General features: G+C 42.0%; 2 protein-coding genes across 2 annotated transcripts; one reads left to right on the top strand and one right to left on the bottom strand.

Annotated features, from left to right (window-relative positions):
• The first annotated feature begins 12,093 nt into the window (after nt 1-12,093).
• Nucleotides 12,094-16,555, top strand: LOC114428566 (proteasome subunit alpha type-6). Its single transcript, XM_028397097.1, has 7 exons — nt 12,094-12,270; nt 13,125-13,219; nt 15,095-15,176; nt 15,547-15,702; nt 15,813-15,991; nt 16,137-16,231; nt 16,360-16,555. Exons 1-7 carry the CDS (start codon nt 12,195-12,197, stop codon nt 16,415-16,417), a joined length of 741 nt encoding a protein of 246 aa, XP_028252898.1. The 5' UTR covers nt 12,094-12,194; the 3' UTR covers nt 16,418-16,555.
• Nucleotides 16,556-17,788: 1,233 nt separating this feature from the next.
• LOC114429119 (NF-kappa-B inhibitor alpha-like) lies at nt 17,789-20,150 on the bottom strand. The gene is made up of 6 exons (XM_028397965.1): nt 19,836-20,150; nt 19,202-19,307; nt 18,889-19,096; nt 18,711-18,799; nt 18,346-18,603; nt 17,789-18,233 (listed from the first exon to the last, which is right to left on the bottom strand). Exons 1-6 carry the CDS (start codon nt 20,066-20,068, stop codon nt 18,204-18,206), a joined length of 924 nt encoding a protein of 307 aa, XP_028253766.1. The 5' UTR covers nt 20,069-20,150; the 3' UTR covers nt 17,789-18,203.
• Between the last annotated feature and the right edge of the window lie 501 nt (nt 20,151-20,651).

Genomic DNA, 20,651 nt, shown 5'->3' with positions numbered 1-20,651 from the left:
TGCAAATCTATGCAGTTTGTTGTCTGTCCACCAGGGGGGAGTAGTGTCTTTTTTATTTTTAGTGGCGAGACAAGCTGGGGTTATCGTAGGCCAATGACACGTTCAAGCTGCAGAAGTCATTCAAGAATTTGAAGCAGGGCACCTGGACTTAGAGTTCCTTGAAGACAGCTTCACCTGAAGCTGCTCAGCAAAACATCTTCATGGAAAAACACCAGCTGCTTTGAGCTCTTGAAATGAACAAAAGGACCTGAATGAGATTCATTGATATGAAGCTTTAATAATGTAAATAAACTGATGTTAAACTGCTTTAAAACTGCCATAATATCATAATTGTCAATGTGCAAACGTGAAAAAAAATTATAAAACTGGTTATCCACACCCAAAAAAGTCCAATCTTACCTATAATGTCATAGCTGAAGTTTGTTCACATTCTGTGATCGTTTTAGTTCAATTATAGTTTAGTTAGTTTCTAACATTTTGCCCTCTAAAGACTTGATCTGTAGGACGGTCCGTGCAGTGGTGCCACAGTGAGGAAACAGCAGCTTCCATCCAGGAGACATGAGACACGCTGCAGTCATCAGACAATCAGTGATTAAGAGGGAAAATCCAGAGTTGAGAATTCACAATGCCATTCCTTGTGACTTAGTGTTTACTGGCATGAGTGCTTGCACGTGCACAAACTCTGCACAAGCAAAATGCGTGTCTGCATATATGTAAAAGGGGCCCATCCCGCAGACTCTGCCCCCCCCCCCCCCCACTTCTGACATACTCATCAGTTGTGCACAAGTCTAACCACATGTCCTAAAAATGTCTTCACACCTGTGTAGCACATGTGCTGATGCATCAAGTCTGGGTTTAATTCATGCAGTTTAGTCACTCAGTGCTGCAGTTGTGCAGCATAATCATAGCTTTTGCTTCATTTCCTCAAAATGAACCCACATTTTTTTAAACAGGTATGAGCTGCTCCTTCCTCGGAGGGGAAAGAAACATGTATATAAATGGAAACAAAAGTGAGGAGGTAAAGACACAGAAAGACAGTGAGACATACAGAAAGACAGAAGGAGGGGGGGTGATGAGAACAGCAGCAGCCCCTTTGATGTGGGCCTCTGCGGGGCCTAAGACGAGGCAGGCCTGCTGAGGAAAGGGGATTTCCAGCACTGCTTGGTCTCCTGTCTCGCCCCCTTAGCCTTTTGCGTCCTCTGTGGGCCTGTTTACAAAGACAAAGCCTCTACAGCCACACAGGGCACTCGCTCCGGAGTAACAGGTATCGTCATTTTAGGGATAAGACACAATTCAACAGGGGTGTTATGCTACAGGGCTGTAGGTCCTTTTTCATTTGTTTGAATGAGGAATTATGATTGATCTGAAACTCACACATTTCCTCAGTGAAACTTCAGCATCTTTTTGTTGCATTTAAATCACACTGATTTTCCCTTCAAACATATTGACATTTACATGCATGGAAACATGCAGAGCCACAGTGCATGATCAGGACTAACTGCAAAAAAAAATCTCCCCCTTTCACACTGTGCTGGTAGTAGTTCACACTCACTCACTCAGTGTCTGCACACCGCACTGCCCTTTACACACCCAAACACACACATGCACACTCCCGAATGCACAAACACGCGCTTGACTGTCAAGTACTGTACACACTCACACTCACATGCACTGACACACGCTGCAGTGGAAAGTCCCTGGCACTAGCCGCCTCCTATCTCAGCTGCAAGACAGCTAGTACAGGTGGCTGCTACAGCAACAGCAGTGCTGGGACAACAGGACCTGTGCACTGTGTCAGCTGCATGCACCTTCACTGACCTGCTGCACAAACAGCTGAATTAAGGGCAAATCGAGAACATCATTCATTACTGTATCAGCAGGAAACTATGTAGCACGAAAACCTTCATCTGCCTAACCACACGTCTAATATAAAAAAATAATTACACATATCACACTGCTTGTTGCACATAACCACATCAAAGATGGAAATTCTGCCCAGCTTTTATAGTTTTCTTTGTTAAAATAACAAACAAAATAGAAATTAAATTCAAATTGTCTGCAAAACAATTGCAAACAACATTTCCTTTCAATGGGATTTATAGTAAAGTATAAATAACTTCCTTCATCAATAAAAGCAGCTGACAGTATCTCATGCTTATCAGTTTTCTCAGATTGTCAAACAGCCTTCCATAAAGCTGCGTGTCCTCGATCACAACCTGTATCATCGTCCTTATCAGGACATGATTAATGGATGTTTAGCCGTGTGTGAAAAGTCCCACTGTGCCGCATCATGAGGTTAACGTGGTCGCTCATTTTAACAGCTTCACAAAAGACAAAGAACATTTAAAAGCTCCAGAAAAAAATAGACCTTCTCTTTGTTATGCGACCTTTAGTATACAATGTTTAACATAACAATTTAAGCCAATATACGCATCACGAGACTCTGTCTGTCTCTCTCTCTTTCCGGATGGGATACTTCCTTCTTGAAATGACTGGCATTTTGCTGCAGTGCTTCTGCTAAGTGTGACATGTAACCAACATTTCCTCATGCCAACATCCACCTGTATTAACATGAGCTATAAAGGGCATCCAGCTGCAGCTGCAGATGTTTTCATCCTTCCTTTCATCCTCTCATACAGTTGTGTAGGTATATTTTGGCTTGTTGTTACAATGATGGATGGATTATGCAAAAGAACCGCCACAAAGTGATGCAAAACTACACAGAGCAGACAGATGTTAAGCAACTGCACAGCAAAATGATCACAAAGAGACACAAAACAACAAAAAAGAAATGCAAAATAGCTGAGATATTTGCATGCAGGTTTTTCAGCATGTGTGTAGAAACCCTGTAATGTGTGTATTCAGGGACAGATGTTGTGTTTTTTTCAGTTTTTACTCATCCTGCAGTGTCAATGCTTGACTGTAAACTTTCCACTTGGAACAAGAAGCAGCAAGTTTGAATTTTTTGCCCTAATTTTAACTGTTAGAAATAACCTGACTGGTCAGTGGGTGGAGGCCCGCTTTCTCCCCCCTCTTTTTTTCAGAATGGCTCAGGGCAAAACAGTAGTGAAACATCCTCTGCAGAATAATGCGCCTGCATGGGCGTAGTGTGGTGGTTGCAAAGGACACAGAGGTCCATGCTTTAGGTACTTTCCTAACTAAAGAGCATCCCCCCCTCCCCTCTTCCTCCCCTCCTTCCCTGCTGCCTGTCACTATTCTCAGATCTGGTGGTGTATACGCAGCAAATAGTGTGAAACAGGGTTTAAAACAGAAAATATGTCAGCCAGTCTGGGTCAAACAGCTCGACTTGTGGTTGTTGGTGACAGAATTAACAGAAAGGGGACTCTTCTGTGGACTTCTGTTAAAGTCTTATTATAATAAACTGAATGACACAGTTTATCTTTTGAATATTTATATAGCTATATATTGAATAATTTGGGGGTCATCAGTGCTGCGATGCAAAACTGAGGAGTGCAGCTTTAAAAGTCATAAACGCCGGTCAGTCTGTTCCTGTAAATGAGACACACCTGAAACTCAAAGAATTTTTTTCATTTCTTTATTCAGCTTGACTAAAAACGAGAACACAAACTATTTATAAAATACATGCTATATTATGCACAGTGTCTCGGATTTCCTTCTGAAAAATGATCTGCACCCAAATCCTGTGAGTCCTCTGGGATTCCATTCAAAAGTCCAGCCGGTGGTGTATAACACTAACTGCTTCTCATACATCATGTCCAACAGTGAGGCCTGTCCCAGACAAAAAATGTCACAACGGGAAAGAACAGCGTGTCTCTGAAGAACTGCTCAACACAGATCATTGTCAGTCAGAATATCTTGTCCTGAATCTTGAAATACTAACACAAGGAAATCTCCCAACATCCTGGCATGGGAGGAAACTCCCTGCTTTTGTTGTGCTGCCGCCAACCCACGCAGCAGCAAAACAATAGATATTTTTATCCCTTTTGTTAAATTTAACCCACGTAGCAACATTGTTAACTTTTTTTTTTCTCTCCTTCTTGTTTTTTATCTTTAAGGAGGCCTGCGTGTAAAGCACTTGCGGCTAAAACCTTTGCATTTTTTTCCCTTTGTCACAGTCATAGGGACATGTGTGGTAAGGTGCACCAAACACAGCGTCATAGCTAAGTGCTTGTTATGTCTGTGCCTCATACTTTGTACCGTGTATTTACAGAAATAGTGGACTCTTTTATCTTCCCTTTAAACTTCCTAAACACAAAGAAATCCCACGCCTTTTGGAGTCACTACCACACCAGCTTGTTTGTCTGTCTGTGGGGATGCAGTTTATGACACACAGAGGGGAAATATGAGAGGAAGAACAGGGGCAGGCAGTCCATTGTCCCGACAATGAAGATTCAAGGGACAGAATATATATGGAGACGCACAGTGAGAGAGGAATTCCCCCAGTAAGTTCAAATGATTGCAGATGTGTGCCTGGCCGACTGCTGCTCCGCACATCTGGGCCAGAAAGCTTCCCTCTTGGCCTCCTCTTCCATCCTCTGAGCACCTCGGTGTCTTTATAACACTGCCCTTGCGCTCTACCCTGGAAAAGCAATTAGGTGGAACACATGGCTGCTGCTCGCCAGGCAGCCACCGGCTGCGGTGTATCCAGCAGCAGAGCGTGTATCACAGGAGGCCTGAAAAGGCCATTATCTCGGCGGCTGGTAGGAGAGATTTGGCTGGAGGGGAAAGTTTAGGGGATTTCAGAAGGCGGAGATACAGCCAGCAACCATGCTACTGGAGGTCAGCCGTGGACCGCCACCTCTGCAAAACTGCACTCTGCACAGAGGCTTTTAGGAAAGCAAGCGTTTTCATTTCTCCAAATGACTTCTCTAAAAAAAGAGGCTTTCCAGTGTGTGTCTGCAGTTTTATTTTTAAAGATGCATAGGTCCATTTGGTTGTCTAGAAAGCTTCATTCGGAGCACAGCGTCTACAAATGCACACAAACACGTGGACATACTGGCACTCATTTACCTGCCTCACACTTGTTTACCTCCATGCACCTGAGTCAGGGCAGACGTGTTTACGTTCACTCATAGACAACGGGCGCTTCACACAGGCTGTGGACAAACTGCGCATGTGCACTGCAAACACACACACACACACACTAGTGGGAAATTCCCAGCAAAAATTCCACTCCAGCAGTCCTCTGTGAGCACATTCCTGCGTTCCTCATAGCATCTTGCAGTTGAAATGAAAGTCGGATTTACAGTTGTGGGACAGTTTTGATGATCCAGAATGCCCTCCAGCTAGCAATAAATCTTACTAGGCTGAGGATATTGAATGTAAGCTTATAGCCCTGTTAGAGTTCCTGGATGCTGCTCGCTTTGGGAGTGTGAGGGGGCAAGAAAGAACAGGCAGTATAGACATGAAGAGGACAAAGTACATTTTATCTTAACTGTCTTAACTGTTACATAGTCGGTGTTTGCCACAATGAAAATCATGACCTTCCAACATAGTCAAATGGCGTGTTTATTTTTTGGGAAAGGTTTTCTCCTACCAAATTCCCCTTGAATTCCCTGCAATGACTTCACAGCTGAATGTAGCCATTTATTCCTAGACCTAATTCGACTATCTAACATAACTGAGTAAGATCGATGAGAGCATTTTTCCATATGTGGACACACCGTGGACAGTCGATTAATGAATGCATAAGTGTGCAAAAAGGGGGATTTTTAAAGGCGTACAGTAGTGTGCACTAAGTGACTCATGCTTTTTTTGGTGACTGGGATCTTTTACAGTCTCCCTTCCCAGCGTGCCACAAACACGTCTGTCAAGCTCCGGGTCTTGCCCATGTTTTTGGTGCCGCAGCGGTATCATTGTTCTTGTTTGTTTTTTGACATACTGGTTTGAAGTTTCTCTTTCATCATCATTATGTATGCAGTGGTCCAAAACGCGGCCGGTTTGGGCCCCTGCTGTGTGGTACGGTTGGCATTGCTGCAATGCAGCAGGGTGTTTCCTCCCTTCTTTAAGCTATCAGGGGATTACTGAGTTCAGTCTGTTATTACTGAAGCCAGCAGGAGTTATGGTGTCCTTCAAAAGTCATCCAATTAAGAATACACTCATCTAAAATAATAAGAGGTGTCACGTAAATATAGATACTTATAGATGCTCTTTTTGTGTTTGAGGTGGGAGCAGATTGTTTTCAGGCTAAGCTGCTAATTCTGGCTAAAAATAAACAGTTGGTATTCAGACATTCATCTACTATAATACAGTTTTACTGGAGAGATGCTACATTTTTTAATGGCATAGCATGCTAAGAAATATAGAAACATGCCTATTAGTAGCTGGCAAGTGCAGTCACAACTGTAAAAACTGCAGAATGTGCATCGATGGGCAGTTCTCACCTTCAACGGCTGCTATCTGGGTTTCATCAAACAGCTGTAAAACTTGTGAAAATGACAGCAGAGGGCACAGCAAGTGTTTTTCACTCTGTTTCTAAGGGCAAGTCAGCTAACGCAGCTCACCTGGACTTCATTGCTACCTGAGCTTACATGTTGTTTTTATAGCTCTACATTTTTCTCATTCTTGTGTGAGCTCTTTGTATGTGACAAGATAAATAGCAGCTGAAACAGGATTTGGTCCTCGCTCATACCTAGTACTTTTTTCTTGAGTCCAGCTTGACTACCTCAAAGCCTCAGGGCGAGGAGTAAAAAACATGCTTTCTGCCAGCATGTGAGTTAAACTGACTGCATGTCTGCATGTCTGTTTTGCACTGCTTTCAAATAATGATACATATAATGAGAGACTTATGCATGACATGAGACAGTGAGTAGGGTCTGACAAAGACTACCAGGAAAACCTGATAGTTCAGGCCTGTCTGAATATGCCTGCTGGTGTACACGGAGAGACACTGAGCTTTTCAGGCTATAAAAGCAGAGGCTTCAAAAAAAAGAAGAAGAGGTTTTGGGTTTCCTGCTGCCCTGTGGCACAGCGGGAGACCTGTTTACTTCCTGACTCAGTAGCTGACTCAAGAGAATGTGAAGTTAGGCTTGTTTTTGTTGGTCAAAGTGCATATTTGGATTTTTCTTTAGGCTCAGATCAGTATATGCATTTTATATCTGTGCACTCAGCTCGAGTTCTAATCTAATAATCTGCATATTAAAGCCTATAGTTAGAGGATGTGCTGTAATTGAATGTGTCTATCCCATACTAGGAGCAGTAGCTTCACTCAGCTACTGATCTCACCCCACTAATCTGAAACCCAGCCAGGGGTTCTTTGCACATTTGTATATTTATACTACACACATCTGTTTTAGGATAACCGCACTTGATATCTGTGAACATCATTTAGGTTGTAACGGGGAATTCATGAGACATTTAAAGTAGGATATGTGTGTGTAAAAAAACCACGGATATCCCCCTCCCCTCAAACATTAGTGCTATTGTTATCGCAGACACCTGTTCTTTAATGGTTCATTCAGAAAGACGATCACCTCTTACTCACTCATCTACACGAAAAAGTAGAAATGGCAAAGAGGTTGATTCAAGATTTGTACTGTGCACTTTGTGTTGCTATCACTGGGTGGGTTAGCGAGCTTGAAATAGCTTTTTCTTTAATGTACTTTATTCTTATTCTAAGTCTACTTTCAGGACTGGACTTACACCATGACTACGCTCTCGGTTTTCCAGCTGAAACTCATTAAAATGCAATGCTGTGGTATGGATAGTTTAGCCAACTGTATAATGCACCGACCACATTACATAAACACCCTTGAAATCTTTTCATGCTGTGCAAGAATCACAAGATCAGCCGCAGTGACACGGCCCACCGTGCTGCCAGTGCTTTAATGTATTTTAACTTATTGCTTCTGGGCAGTAAATGAAACTCAGTTTAAATGATAGAGAAGCAAAAAACAAGGCTCCAGTATTTTAACTTTATACTACTGTATTGTATGAGTTTGTTAACAAACAACTCAATGCATGAATGAAGCGTCCTTCAGCTAACATAATAATATGTGCTTGTTCGGTGGTGCAGTGGTTAGCACTGTCGCCTCACAGCAAGAAGGTTCCTGGTTTGATTCTGACTGGGGGCCTTACTGTGTGGAGTTTGTGACTGCATAGGCTTTCTCCCACAGTCTAAAGATGTGCTTAGGTTAATTGATGACTCTAAATTACTTGTAGGTGTGAGAGTGAATGGTTGTTTTTCTGTGTGTTGTTGCGCTGCGATGGGACTGGTGACCTGTCCAGGGTGTAGCCCGCCTCTCACCCATAGTTAGCTGGGTCCCTGTGACCCTGCACTGCAGGATGAAGCAGATAAACCAGATAATGGATGGATATGCTTGTTTTGGCATGTCAATTTCAGGGTCATTAATAAGGTAATTGCAAAGCAGGAACTCAGTTATGCAAGACCTGAGCAGTGTTTTGGTTTCTGTTCAAAGCAACAGTAAGTTAACAGAGTCGGTAGTTATCAGTAGAGGGGTTAGAGGTCATAACAGACAAGGTATTGCTTCAGTCTGTAAGAAAGAAGAGGCCTTGATATGTTCAATAATAAACAGGAGCACTTCCTTCAGTAAATACAAATAAAAAGTGGAATGACCAGATGAGCGTAGAGCATTTTTTGTGTTGTATTCAGCTCAGTGCAGCTTATGTAACCTCCCTTAGAAACGACAGTCTGCACACAGCACATGTTAATCCATGTAAAATACCTGGGTGGCTCAGCTTCCCCACCCAAAAGACACACACTGTACTGTCTCACTGGCATGCAAGCAGACTGGAATGGCCACATTCTGTTTCATATTAATTGCATGTCAGTCTGAATACTTCAAGCAGTTCTAAGTAAGTGTGTCTCCACTTCATTTGCAACACACTTTGCAGCTTTACTGTGCAATCACAAAGGTGTTTGCAACACAACACATCACTTTAATAATTTACAAGGAACAATATTCAAATTCTGAGGAAGACATTTGTAGAGGAAGGAAGCGAGTGCACAACATTGTCGCTCTGTGGACTTTATATCATTGTTTGCATCATTGGGTCCCCTGTAGATAAGCTGTTCCCAGAAGCTGCTCCCTGCATTCAGCTTCTTAGAACAGAGTGCATGAAGTGTGATGTTCAATATGATTAATGTTTGGTTTGCCTTCTTTATATGTATTTTTTAGGGTAGAAATTGCTCAATTGCACATATAATAGATCTTTTGAAATTTTTATTTATGTATTTTAAAATGTTTATGGAAAGAAAAGAGACGTTGAGTCAAATTATCTGTGTTTTATGTGCGCAGTTTACAGAAAAAGGCCTCATCGTTCTGATGTTTCCCCCATTGCACAACATCTAAACTTCTGTGTTTGGAAAACATTAGCCAGGCTGCTGGTTTGAAATGTGAAAAAAAAAATAACCGCTTAAAAACTATTTTCATAGATGGTGGAGATCCCCCCTGCACTTCAGAAATCGGGCCCCCACGCCTTGTCTTGCAGGCACGGGGGTGGGGGTCTTTCTTGTTTCAAATACAGTTGCACTGTCAATCACAGAGTCAGAAGGCAAGCAGGTGGAAGACTACAGGAAAGGGAGAGGAAGGTGAGAGGTATCAGAACGGAGGGTCATGTGAGTGGGTGAGTGGGTGGGGGGGCTGCTGTCGAGGTTCTGAAATATCAAGATGAAGGAGGTGCAGATGCAACAATACTGGAGTCTTGTGACTTTCAGTGCTATTTAAAATATTTTGGCAAGCCGGTCCTCAACAGGAAAATGTAACATAAGGTCAATAATTCAGTCCCTGCAAACAGAATGTGTGCATATTTCTGCTGTCACCTCTACATGCTCATTGGGGCGGGGACTTGCCCCGATGTTAGATGTGGGAATTTGTGTGTTTTAAGGTGATAAGGCTGTTTTTAATGCCTAACTTTAACTAGTCATTTTTATCCCAAATCCAGTTGCGATTTGCAATTAAAACAAAACTTAACATAATGTCGTACATCTGGTGATGTGTCTACATATTCTGTTAGCCTAAATGATTCTGTTAGCCTAAATGATTCTATGGGTCATATATCTGCAGGATGTATTATGGTATTATCGACCATGTTTTGGTTTGGTAAGGATGTGTTGGTTTTTGCATGTCTTATTGAGTTTTGGAGATATTTCTGCCCTGTAACTCAACATGATGCCACTTGGCTTGTAGTGCTTAAGGCACAGAAAACAATAATACTCAGTAACAATGGAGTGGAGTGTCCTTTAGTTGCATTATATTGTCATAAATTTCTCACATCCATCAAAACATGGTGTATGTGAGTGAGTGTAGGCCATGGGAAAATATAGATAATTTGCTGTGAATTGTCCCTTTAACTTCTGCATTTGAGCTCCTGAATATACAGTATACAGCACAGTATGCATATATTTTTGTAAAAACTGTGTCATATCCATTTTCCTGCGGCAGGATCGCTTGTGGTTGTGCAGGAGTGGACGGCCTCTCTTTTTGCAATACTGGATTTTGCCTGAATACATTTTAGGATGAATAAGAGTTGTAAAAATACACAGTTGCATACATGGTGGGTGAGTGAGACGTGGTTCAGTGGTTACTCCCATGTATGTCATGTTACAGACTTAAAACTGTTCTTAAAAAGAGAGGGACTTTCTGCATTGAAACCATAATGATAAAGTTTTATGAGATAACTCCTGTTGGCATTGCAAATCTCACAATCATCTCCTGCTCATCGCTCAGCATGACAGCTCCATGAGTAGTCTAATGACTCATGTCGGCGTTAGTAACTTATAAAGAGGAAGCAAACATCCTCTGCTCAGCTGTACGAGGTACCTGGGGACTAAGGGAAAACCCCTAATGGTGCGGACCAATTTTATGTTTTTTTTTTTTTTCAGGAAAAAGGAAATGGGATTTGAGCCTTTACCAAGAGAGCAGTGACATGATAGTACCACAACGTCCTCCTTGCTCATGTTCCTTTTCATGTGAAAGCAACATTTTCACCTTGGCTTGTTATGTGATAGTGGAAAGTAACTTGAAGCAGAAATGATGCATGTAGAAGGACGCTAACTGACACTACAGAGGCTATTTAAATACATTTTTTTAAGCTGGCTGAGTTAGAGAGGCTTTATTTATACTATAAGGAGTCCCCCTGTCTAGTCCAACCATCCAGAGCTGCATCAACATACTTAGAATTTCCCATGGTAGCTACAGGCTGCTTCTTTCACAGAAGATAATGTGACCACCAGGAAAAGAACAAGGTGTAACCCAGGTGCTCGTGAGCCGGCACACTCCTTTTTCATGGAGCACAATTAGCCGAGAACAGGAAGAGGACACGGTGTACAGTGTGCATAACAAAACAAAATCACCTGGTACTGGTTCAAAGTTTTGCACTGTCACACCTTCATTCAACAACAGGGACAGAGCATTGTGTGTGTGTGATTTTAAAAGTAAAAGCAAAGTGCATTTAGAATACTGATGCAAACAAGAAATAAAACATTTTACTTCTTTACTGTTATATGGTCATAACAGCCATTCTCATAATTGTTTCCTTATTTAAGATAGCCCTTCCTTTTATCATAAAATTCTTCTTTTACTGTATAAACAAGCTGTATAAACTCCACCACAATGTATTTTAATAGATTTTTAAGGGGGGAAGGAGGTGTACATAGGACGTATTACAGTATTATAAAGATCAGTTCCTTCCTTTGTTTTGAACCCTGTTTTAAAGCAGATAATTCTAACTGCTATACTGTTAGTGGTACTCCAAGTGCTTCTTATTCATACTTCTAAACATGCAAAGAGGCCTGGGATCGAACTGCCAACCTTGTGATTAGAGGACAATCAGGGTCATTAGAAGGCTGTGGCTCAAGGGGAAGAGCAGAAGATAATGGATAATGGAGTTCCATGGTTCCATGTTATACACAGAGGTACTAAGGACTATATTGCACAAACATGGTAGAAATATTTAAGCATTCATAAACAATACACTTTAAAGAATAATAAAGGTACATTGAGAAGAATCTTTACTCATTCATTATCCAGTCAAATAAATGCGATGCTGATTTAAGAGGGTAAAAACATCTAAAGTATACTTACTTTATCAGCAACATCTTATTGTATCACCATGGAAACAAAGCAGGCCTCTCACACCGGATGTACTTCGCGTCCCCTCAGTTCAACTTCCGGGTGGAAATCTTGTGCATGAAGTGATATCTGCTTGCAAATTCATTTGGACGAATTTCTCGGCCAATCTTACCGTGTAAAATGTCCCGCGGATCAAGTGCAGGGTTTGATCGACACATTACCATCTTCTCTCCTGAGGGCAGGCTCTATCAAGTCGGTCAGTATGAGGTTTTGTACAGACAAAAAGCCGGCTCGCTGTCTTATACTTGTTTGCTAGCTAGCTAAATGCTCTGTCATGGTTCGCTTAGCCGGGATTCTAGCTGATAAATAACACTCCGCCAAAGCGAAAGAGTTATCATATATCACCACGAAAGTCTTTCTATGTGTGTGTGAGCTGTTATTTTATGTCTAGTTTTCTGTTAAATCAGCCGAGAAGTGAAGCAACACAGCTAGTTAGCCTAGGCTCGTTAGCATGGTTAGCATTGCTGTAGGCAAGCTGATTCATTGCAGTCAACCTGTCACACAGTTAGCCCTTGCAAACTTAGTTCGATATTTTTGTTGTGTGATGTTTTCCATTATTTTTCAATGTGTTAAAGATGGTTCTGCTGATTTAAAAAAATACTAATTACAAATGAAATTTAGGGAAATCCCCCATATAAAAAGTTAGCGTGCTGTAGCATAGCATTGTGCCCCGGAATGAGCTTTGTTTTGTGGAATTGTAAACTTTCCTTATACTTAGCTGTCACATTGCACAATTTAGTTATTATTGATATCAATATCCACATCCTTAAAAATAAAAGTTTGTTATCTATCAGTCTAAAGTCTACCAGTGCTGTTAGGTTACCATTGCTATGATAAATGAAATATTTGGGGCAAAACTTCAGCTCAGCTGGTCATTCAGATGACACATGAAAATAGATCTTTACTTGTTGCCCAAATTTTCCAGCTGAGAGAAATAACTCGGTGTGTTTGCAGATATTTGCTGCTCTGCCTAAAACAGTAAGTCTTCTGTGTGCCTGCTCGTTTCCTGCTTACTTAACAACACACTGTTTGTCTTCTTTTTTTTTGTAGAATATGCGTTCAAGGCCATAAATCAAGGTGGACTCACATCAGTAGCAGTGAGGGGGAAGGACTGTGCAGTTGTTGTAACACAGAAAAAAGTACCGGTGAGTTGATGTGAGGCTGGTGTTTGCATATAGCTGTAATAGTCTTGGCAGGTAGTGATGTACCACAATTTAGTCACAATTTAGAGGAAAAAAAACTGTCATTTAATTATATATATATATATATATAATATATATATATATATATATATATATATATATATATATATATAATATATATAGCTGTATTGTAAGGCAAAGTTTAAAGATCAACAATTAGATGTGTGCACAGGGTTTGAAGAATATATATATATATATATATATATATATATATATATATATATATATTCTTCAAACCCTGTGCACACATCTAATTGTTGATCTTTAAACTTTGCCTTACAATACAGCTCAGTTTTCTACCAAGATTTCTATTGTACTGGTACAGTGCTTCACATCATGAAGCTCTATACAGACAGATGTGCAATTATGTTTTTAAATAGAAGAAGAAAATATTTATTTGGTGAAATCAGCCATTAAAATGTAAAATGGGAAATGAAAGTACTGATTTAGTGTTTCTGGATTATATTATTGTATATTTTAACTCTCAACTGGTTTCAATCATACCTCACAGGGCGGACTGAGTTTGTAGCCCTGGGGGATGCAACATCCCGGCCCCACATTAAGACCAGTGGGGTCCCCCAGGGCTCAGTGCTCGGTCCGACCCTCTTCACCATATATATGCTCCCCCTTGGACGTGTCATCAGCAGGCATGGAATCTCATTCCACTGCTATGCTGATGACACACAGCTGTACATCAAGGTCACCCCCTCCACCCCATCTGCCAACATCACACGCCTCTCTTCCTGCCTGGAGGAGATAAAGGGGTGGATGAGTCAAAACTTCCTGCAGCTGAATAGCTCCAAAACCTCAGCCATTCAAATTGGCACCTCCCATCAACTTCGATCCTCACCCATCACCTCCATATCAGTCTGTGGCCACTACATCCCCCTCAGCCCCTCTGTCACAAACCTGGGAGTCAAATTTGATCCCCAGCTCACCTTTGAAACTCATATTAATCAAATATGCAAAACCTCCTTCTTCCACCTCCGTAATATCGCTACACTCCGCCCATCCCTTTCACACCGAGCTGCAGAGAGGCTTGTCCATGCCTTTGTCTCCTCCAGGCTGGACTACTGCAACGCACTCCTCATCGGGATTCCTGGCAAGAGCTTACAAAACAGCGCTGCCAGGATCCTGATGAGGGTGCGAAAACATGAACACATTACCCCCGTTCTGCACACACTCCATTGGCTCCCCATCCGCTCCCGTATAAAGTACAAACTCCTCCTTCACACTCACCTCTGTCTCCACGCTAATGCCCCAGATTATCTCAGGGAACTCCTCACTTCACATACAAACAATAGAACCCGGTCAGGCAACAGTCACAGATTGCAGCCACCCAGAACTCTTTTAAAAAGTATGGGCGACAGGGCCTTTGCGGCTGCTGCTCCCCGTCTGTGGAACGCTCTGCCAGACTACCTTAGAGCTCCACAAACGGTGGATGCTTTTAAAAAAGGCTTAAAGACCTTCCTTTTCCTGGAAGCCTATTCCAGCTAGGACAGTTTTATGTTGGTTTTTATGTTGGTTTTCTTTCTGCGTTTCTTCTTTTGTTCTTTTAACCCCTATCTATTGATTAGTTTTATAATGTTGCCTTGCTAATTTTAATGACTAGTGTACACTGTTGCCTTGCTGATTTTATGTAGCACTTTGAGATTTGCTCGCAAATGTAAAGTGCATTACAAATAAAATGTATTATTATTATTATTATTATTATTATTTTTATACCTTGTCTTGAACTCTCAGATACTTGAGTCAATATTCTGCACCCACTGATTACATCAAATGACAAAATATCTCTTTATTCCTTCTTTGAACCAGGACAAGCTCCTGGATGCCTCCACAGTGACCCACCTCTTCAGAATAACAGATAATATTGGATGTGTAATGTCCGGGATGACGGGTAAGCAGCAGTTTGTATACACCACCTAGATGTGTTTTTCTGATTTCATTTTAAAATGCATTTAATTTATCTGGTTCTCTCATTGTAAAATATATGCCATACTGCATTTATATTTACCATAGAACTCCATGTAATTTATGGCTTTCATTTCCTGTTCAGATAATGCATATGTCCTCACATTCTTTTTTTTTTTACTTTATCACTGAAAAAGTTTCAGGATTTTTCTGTCTGTTATTGGTTTACTGTAAAGTCTCTTATGAGGAAACAGTATTTTTTTAATACAACAGCATCAGTCTGGTCAAACCTAGGAATTTTGGAGTACTCATCTGACATCCCTGCTAAGGTATGTAAACATTGCATTGTCCTCCAGCTGACAGCAGGTCTCAAGTCCAGCGAGCTCGCTATGAGGCAGCCAACTGGCAGTACAAGTACGGTTATGAGATCCCAGTGGACATGCTGTGTAAGAGAATTGCTGACATCTCACAAGTCTACACGCAGAACGCTGAGATGCGACCTTTGGGCTGCTGTGAGTACATTACATGTAGTCATTAACATTACACTTTTCCACAACAGTAGACAGATCTGCAGGTGATGATGTCCAGATGTCAGCTTCATTGTCTGCTCCATTGCATGCAGGTATGATTGTGATCGGCATAGATGAGGAGTTTGGCCCTCAGGTGTACAAATGCGACCCTGCTGGTTACTATTGTGGATTTAAAGCCACCGCTGCTGGAGTAAAGCAGACAGAAGCCACCAGCTTTCTGGAGAAGAAAGTGAAAAAGAAACTGGACTGGACCTTTGAACAAACGATTGAGGTATTTAAAATATTCCTATGCAGGTGTAGGGCAGGTTTATAAGGAAGGAATATGAATTTAAAAGTAACCTGTATGACTCAAGGTGATTTCCAAGCAACATGTGATAAAGGACCTCCATCTTTCTTCTTCCTCTTCTATCTTTCAGACTGCAATCTCTTGCCTGTCAACTGTTCTCTCTATTGATTTCAAGCCCTCCGAGCTGGAGGTGGGCGTTGTCACGACACATGACGCCAAGTTCAGGTAAAAAAGATCAGCTGTATCTGAATGCCATATTGTTGGAATGCCCAGATAGCATATAGCCAAAGTCTGTCTTGAACGGGTGTAATCAGTGGTGTACCTCATCATCATCATCCATCTTATTTCTGCAGGATCCTGACAGAGACTGAAGTAGACACCCACCTGATGTCCCTGGCAGAGCGGGACTGATCGAGACGTGTCGCCTTGTCGGGCTGCGTTAGAAGCATGATGGGATTTGTAGTTCCCATTTGCAGGCTGATGTTTGTTTGCTGTACATTTACCCCACTGTTTCAACAAAAAATAAAACACGTTTTTGGAGTAAAACAAGCACTGCCCTTCTATCTTATTTATAGAAATCGAATGTAAACTGCATTTTTTCCAACAAAGTGAAAGCATTTTTTTACATTACTAAATTAATACCACGGTTTTAATCAGCTCGGTTTAGCATCAGGGGAAAATGTTTCTGCTGCAGAGTTCTACATCTGAGCTTCCTGTTGTGGCTCTTAATTAAAAATCACATGACTTAGTGAGGTGGTGAAAACCTGATTCTACTACACACACAGTCATGTACAGCTGGTTTGACCTCATTTTCTATACATCTACACATACAGTGTCAGAAATAGACGTATTCAAGTAACCGGAAACATGCTACAACACAAGTAGTTTCTCTTTGCAAAGGGAAAATATGCTCTTGAACTTTCTTGAGTGTTTCGGTGAAGCTGACACACGAATGTGTGTCGGTCAACTCGGAAACCTAGAAAGATTTTGTCATCAACATGACCAGAAATGATGTTAGCATGTCATCAGCCAAGTCATTCACAGTTACTTTTAGATAATTGCTAGTCAGCCGTATGACATCAGCTTCAGCCTTACCCACTTCTCCTTACCTCTGTGCAGATACAGAGAATGGAGTTGACCTGTCATACTAATAATCTTTGGGACTCGGATCAGCGTTCATATTTCGTAAGCAGTTCCTACAATTTATTTGTTCATCGGAAAATCTCCCTGTGATCATGCACAGTCAATGTTTACAGCCCTTGTGAGAGACACAGGCATTGTTTACTCAATACTGGGAAATGGTGCCAGTTACTTAAGGTGATTCCTTCCTGAAGAAATTCCAACCTTCGTATATGTGTGTCAGCCAACAGGGAAGTCTTATGATTTCCAGCAGCGAGGCTCTGGCACATATTTCCCCTCATATTTGTACAGAGTAATTTCCTCGCTTTAAAGTTACGCTGGTGCCAGTTACTCCTATTCAGCAGCAGTCGAGGGCAGGGTGGAATATTTAAGCACATTATGTTCCTCATATGCCGCCGGGGGACTTTACAGTGCAGTGACTCAGAGACCTTGTGACCTCGCCCAACAAAAGGAAATCCCATACTGTTCCAAGGGGCTGACTGATCTTTTTTTTTTTTGTGTATGTCTGTATCTTTCACAAGTCTGTGCAATGACTCTTTTGTGTGAGTGAGAAACTTTACAGCGTGGAAAGGCCACCAAGCCGTCATCAGAGGTGGAAATGAAAACGTCTGACTCAAAAGTAAACACACCTGGCAGAGCTGCTCGTATCATAAACTTTTTTTTATTCTCAACACTTGTTAATAGTGTTTAAATTCACACATATGTACAGGTACAAAAATAATATCTCTGTATTTACAATATATTACATGTCTCATTTGGTATATATACATTATTATATATTTATACATACATATATATATATACACACACAAGTACAGAAGGAACCATATAGAGGTTGTTGTTTTTGTGGGTTTTTGGTGTAGATCATACAGTGATCTTGACCAGACTTGACGCCATCTTCATTCTTGTTTGTGAGTCCGGTGGCCAACTCATGTGGACTCGGATCTTGGACTCCGGGGAACGCGGACCGATTTGACCACTGTTGCGGGCGCCGTGGCTCGGCAAACCCAAAAGCAGCTCGACATTCACACCACCAGTGGATGGACACTTTTTCTTTTTACTTCCCAAACTTTATGTCGTCGTATAGCTAAAAGGAAGAAAATAAAGACAACATTAGGTTTTTGAAGATTTGACTATATATATATATATATAAATAATCTTTATATTTGTGATTCTGCTGTTCTAAAACAGATACTAACCTCATCATCTGAAGTGTCCAGGTCGTCCATATCGTCCTCTGACTCGCTTTCAGGCAGCGCCCTCAGATTCTGCGCTGTCTTCTCGTACAGCTGACAGCGGATCTCTTCATTCTGGCGGCCGTAGGTGAGGTGGTACGGCGTGAAGCCACCATAGTTCATACAGTTAACTTCAGCGCCAAGCTCAAGGAGGCGACAGACCAGCGTGGGGTTCTGGAGGTCCACAGCGAGGTGGAGCGCTGTCCGTCCGCTGCACTGTTCCTACAGGAAACAAGAAAAACCTACGTTAGGTTCCAGCGTGTGGTTTAGATTTTCATTTGTCTTATTGCAAAAGAAACTCATTGGACTTCCATGTTCATGACACCTACCTGTGCATCGATGTCTGCACCCAGCCTGATGAGGCTTTCCACTAATGAAATATAGCCATTGATGGATGCCAAGTGGAGACAGTTATGTCCTACAAACAGAAAGTTAAGAATAGTTTAGTTAACATGAACATTAAGCACGTGTTTGTCTTCAGTGGTTATATTTCATCTCAGTCCTTACCATTGTAGTTGGGGAAGGACATCATGGAGAAGAGTTGACGCTGGCAGTTTTGGGTGATGACACCAAAGCTGGTTAGGGACCCCCTTTTGCAGGCGATGTGGAGGGCCGTGTTCCCGCTGTTGTCAGCCAACAGTGGGTCAGCTCCGGCCTTGAGGAGTCTCTCCACCAGCTGGGGCTGCTCTGTGATGACTGCGAGGTGGAGGGCAGTCTGTGGAAGGTGACAGAAATTACATAAGCGGTGTTGACTTTAAAAAGGCATTTTGTGAATGAAAACTGAAGTCAGTATCAGCTGGGTTTGATGAGGGGCTTTTACCTGTCTTTGGTGGTTCTGTACATTGAGGAAGGGGTGATTGTGAGAAAGCTTGATCATCTGGAGGGCATGTTCAAAGGCTTCATGAATGATGGCTAAGTGGAGCAGCCTGTGGAGAGGGAGCCAAAAAAGAAGAGAGGTTAGTTTAAATAAAAAAAATACGCACAGAGGAAGTGGTTGGAGCTAAATAAGAAAGAACAAAGGCCGAGCAGCAGAGCGTTTCGCAAGACTGGAGTTTTGTCGGGTTATTTCCACCAGTTGTGGCTTGACACATCTGATGCTTTATCAGTTACTGGCAGCGGGCCAGGGACTTTCCTGAACGCGCACGGCGGACTTTAGCACCGCCCAGACTGTGCTCTCAGCCAAAGCGCGCACACGCACACACACACACAGATACACGCCTGGGTACGCAGTGTGCTGCACACACACACGCACAACTTTTAAAGACCTCTTGTTTTCATGCAACTTTAAACACATACACGCGTCTGCTTTTTGCAATGTTTTATTTCCAATGCATTGTATTCATAGTTTAAACGCGCGCAACTCTACTGCGCAACTCCAAATTAGTTTTACGCACACGGATTGTTGCAAATGCGCAATAACAATCTACAGAAAAATATAAAAAAACTCCACTTACGTGTCACCATCATCTGTCACTGTAGTCCTCCAAGGTTCGTATTCCTGTGTGTGAGTCTCGGTTGCGTTCACTGTCATGTCCTCAAACTCGTTCACCAGCTCGTCTTCTTTTAGGGAATCCAGGCCGCTGTCAAAACGGTCCTCGTGGACAGGCAACATTTTCCCGTGTTTGGGCTCCATGTTGTCCAAGTTATAATCCATTTGGTTGTGGTTAGACACTCTGTGGACGTCCATGTTGACTTTGCGACTTGTCAGAAGAACACAGATCCTGGTCTCTGAAGCAAAGGTCGGGGGGAGAGTGTGTGTGCAGCTGAGGGAGGCGCGCTGCGTTTTTGTCTCGCTCGGAATGATGGGCGGAGTCTCAGCAGGGGATTTCCAATTGACTTATCTTTGAAAAAGCAAAGGGAAATCACACCGGGCTGTGTGCTTTTGTGAGAAAAATCCCCCCCTCTCTCTCAGAGACTCAGAATGAAAACTTGTAGTTTCCTATTAGACACCTATCTTCACCTGTGATGCATGTTAGGGGACATGTCCTCGTAGATTTCATTGAATGAGACATGATGGGCATGAATGAGATGAGACAGCCCCTGACTGCTTTTTGAAGAATTCCCTTCTGCACTGGGGAAATTATCTATTTCAAGTGGCTAACCAGAGTAGCACTGAATATTTTCCGTTCTATTACATTTTTGCCAAATTTATCAAAGTGTCAGTTTCCTGCATTACAAAGTAAACTTTGGCCTAAATCTCAATTATTAACCACAGATATCACAGATCATGCCATAGATACGTATACGAAAGCACATTTATATGGGTGATA

This window comes from Parambassis ranga, chromosome 24 (genome assembly GCF_900634625.1).
Source record: "Parambassis ranga chromosome 24, fParRan2.1, whole genome shotgun sequence".
Classification (NCBI taxonomy): domain Eukaryota; kingdom Metazoa; phylum Chordata; class Actinopteri; family Ambassidae; genus Parambassis; species Parambassis ranga.
Note: the sequence above shows the minus strand (reverse complement) of the source record. Positions and strands in the feature narration are given on the sequence as shown.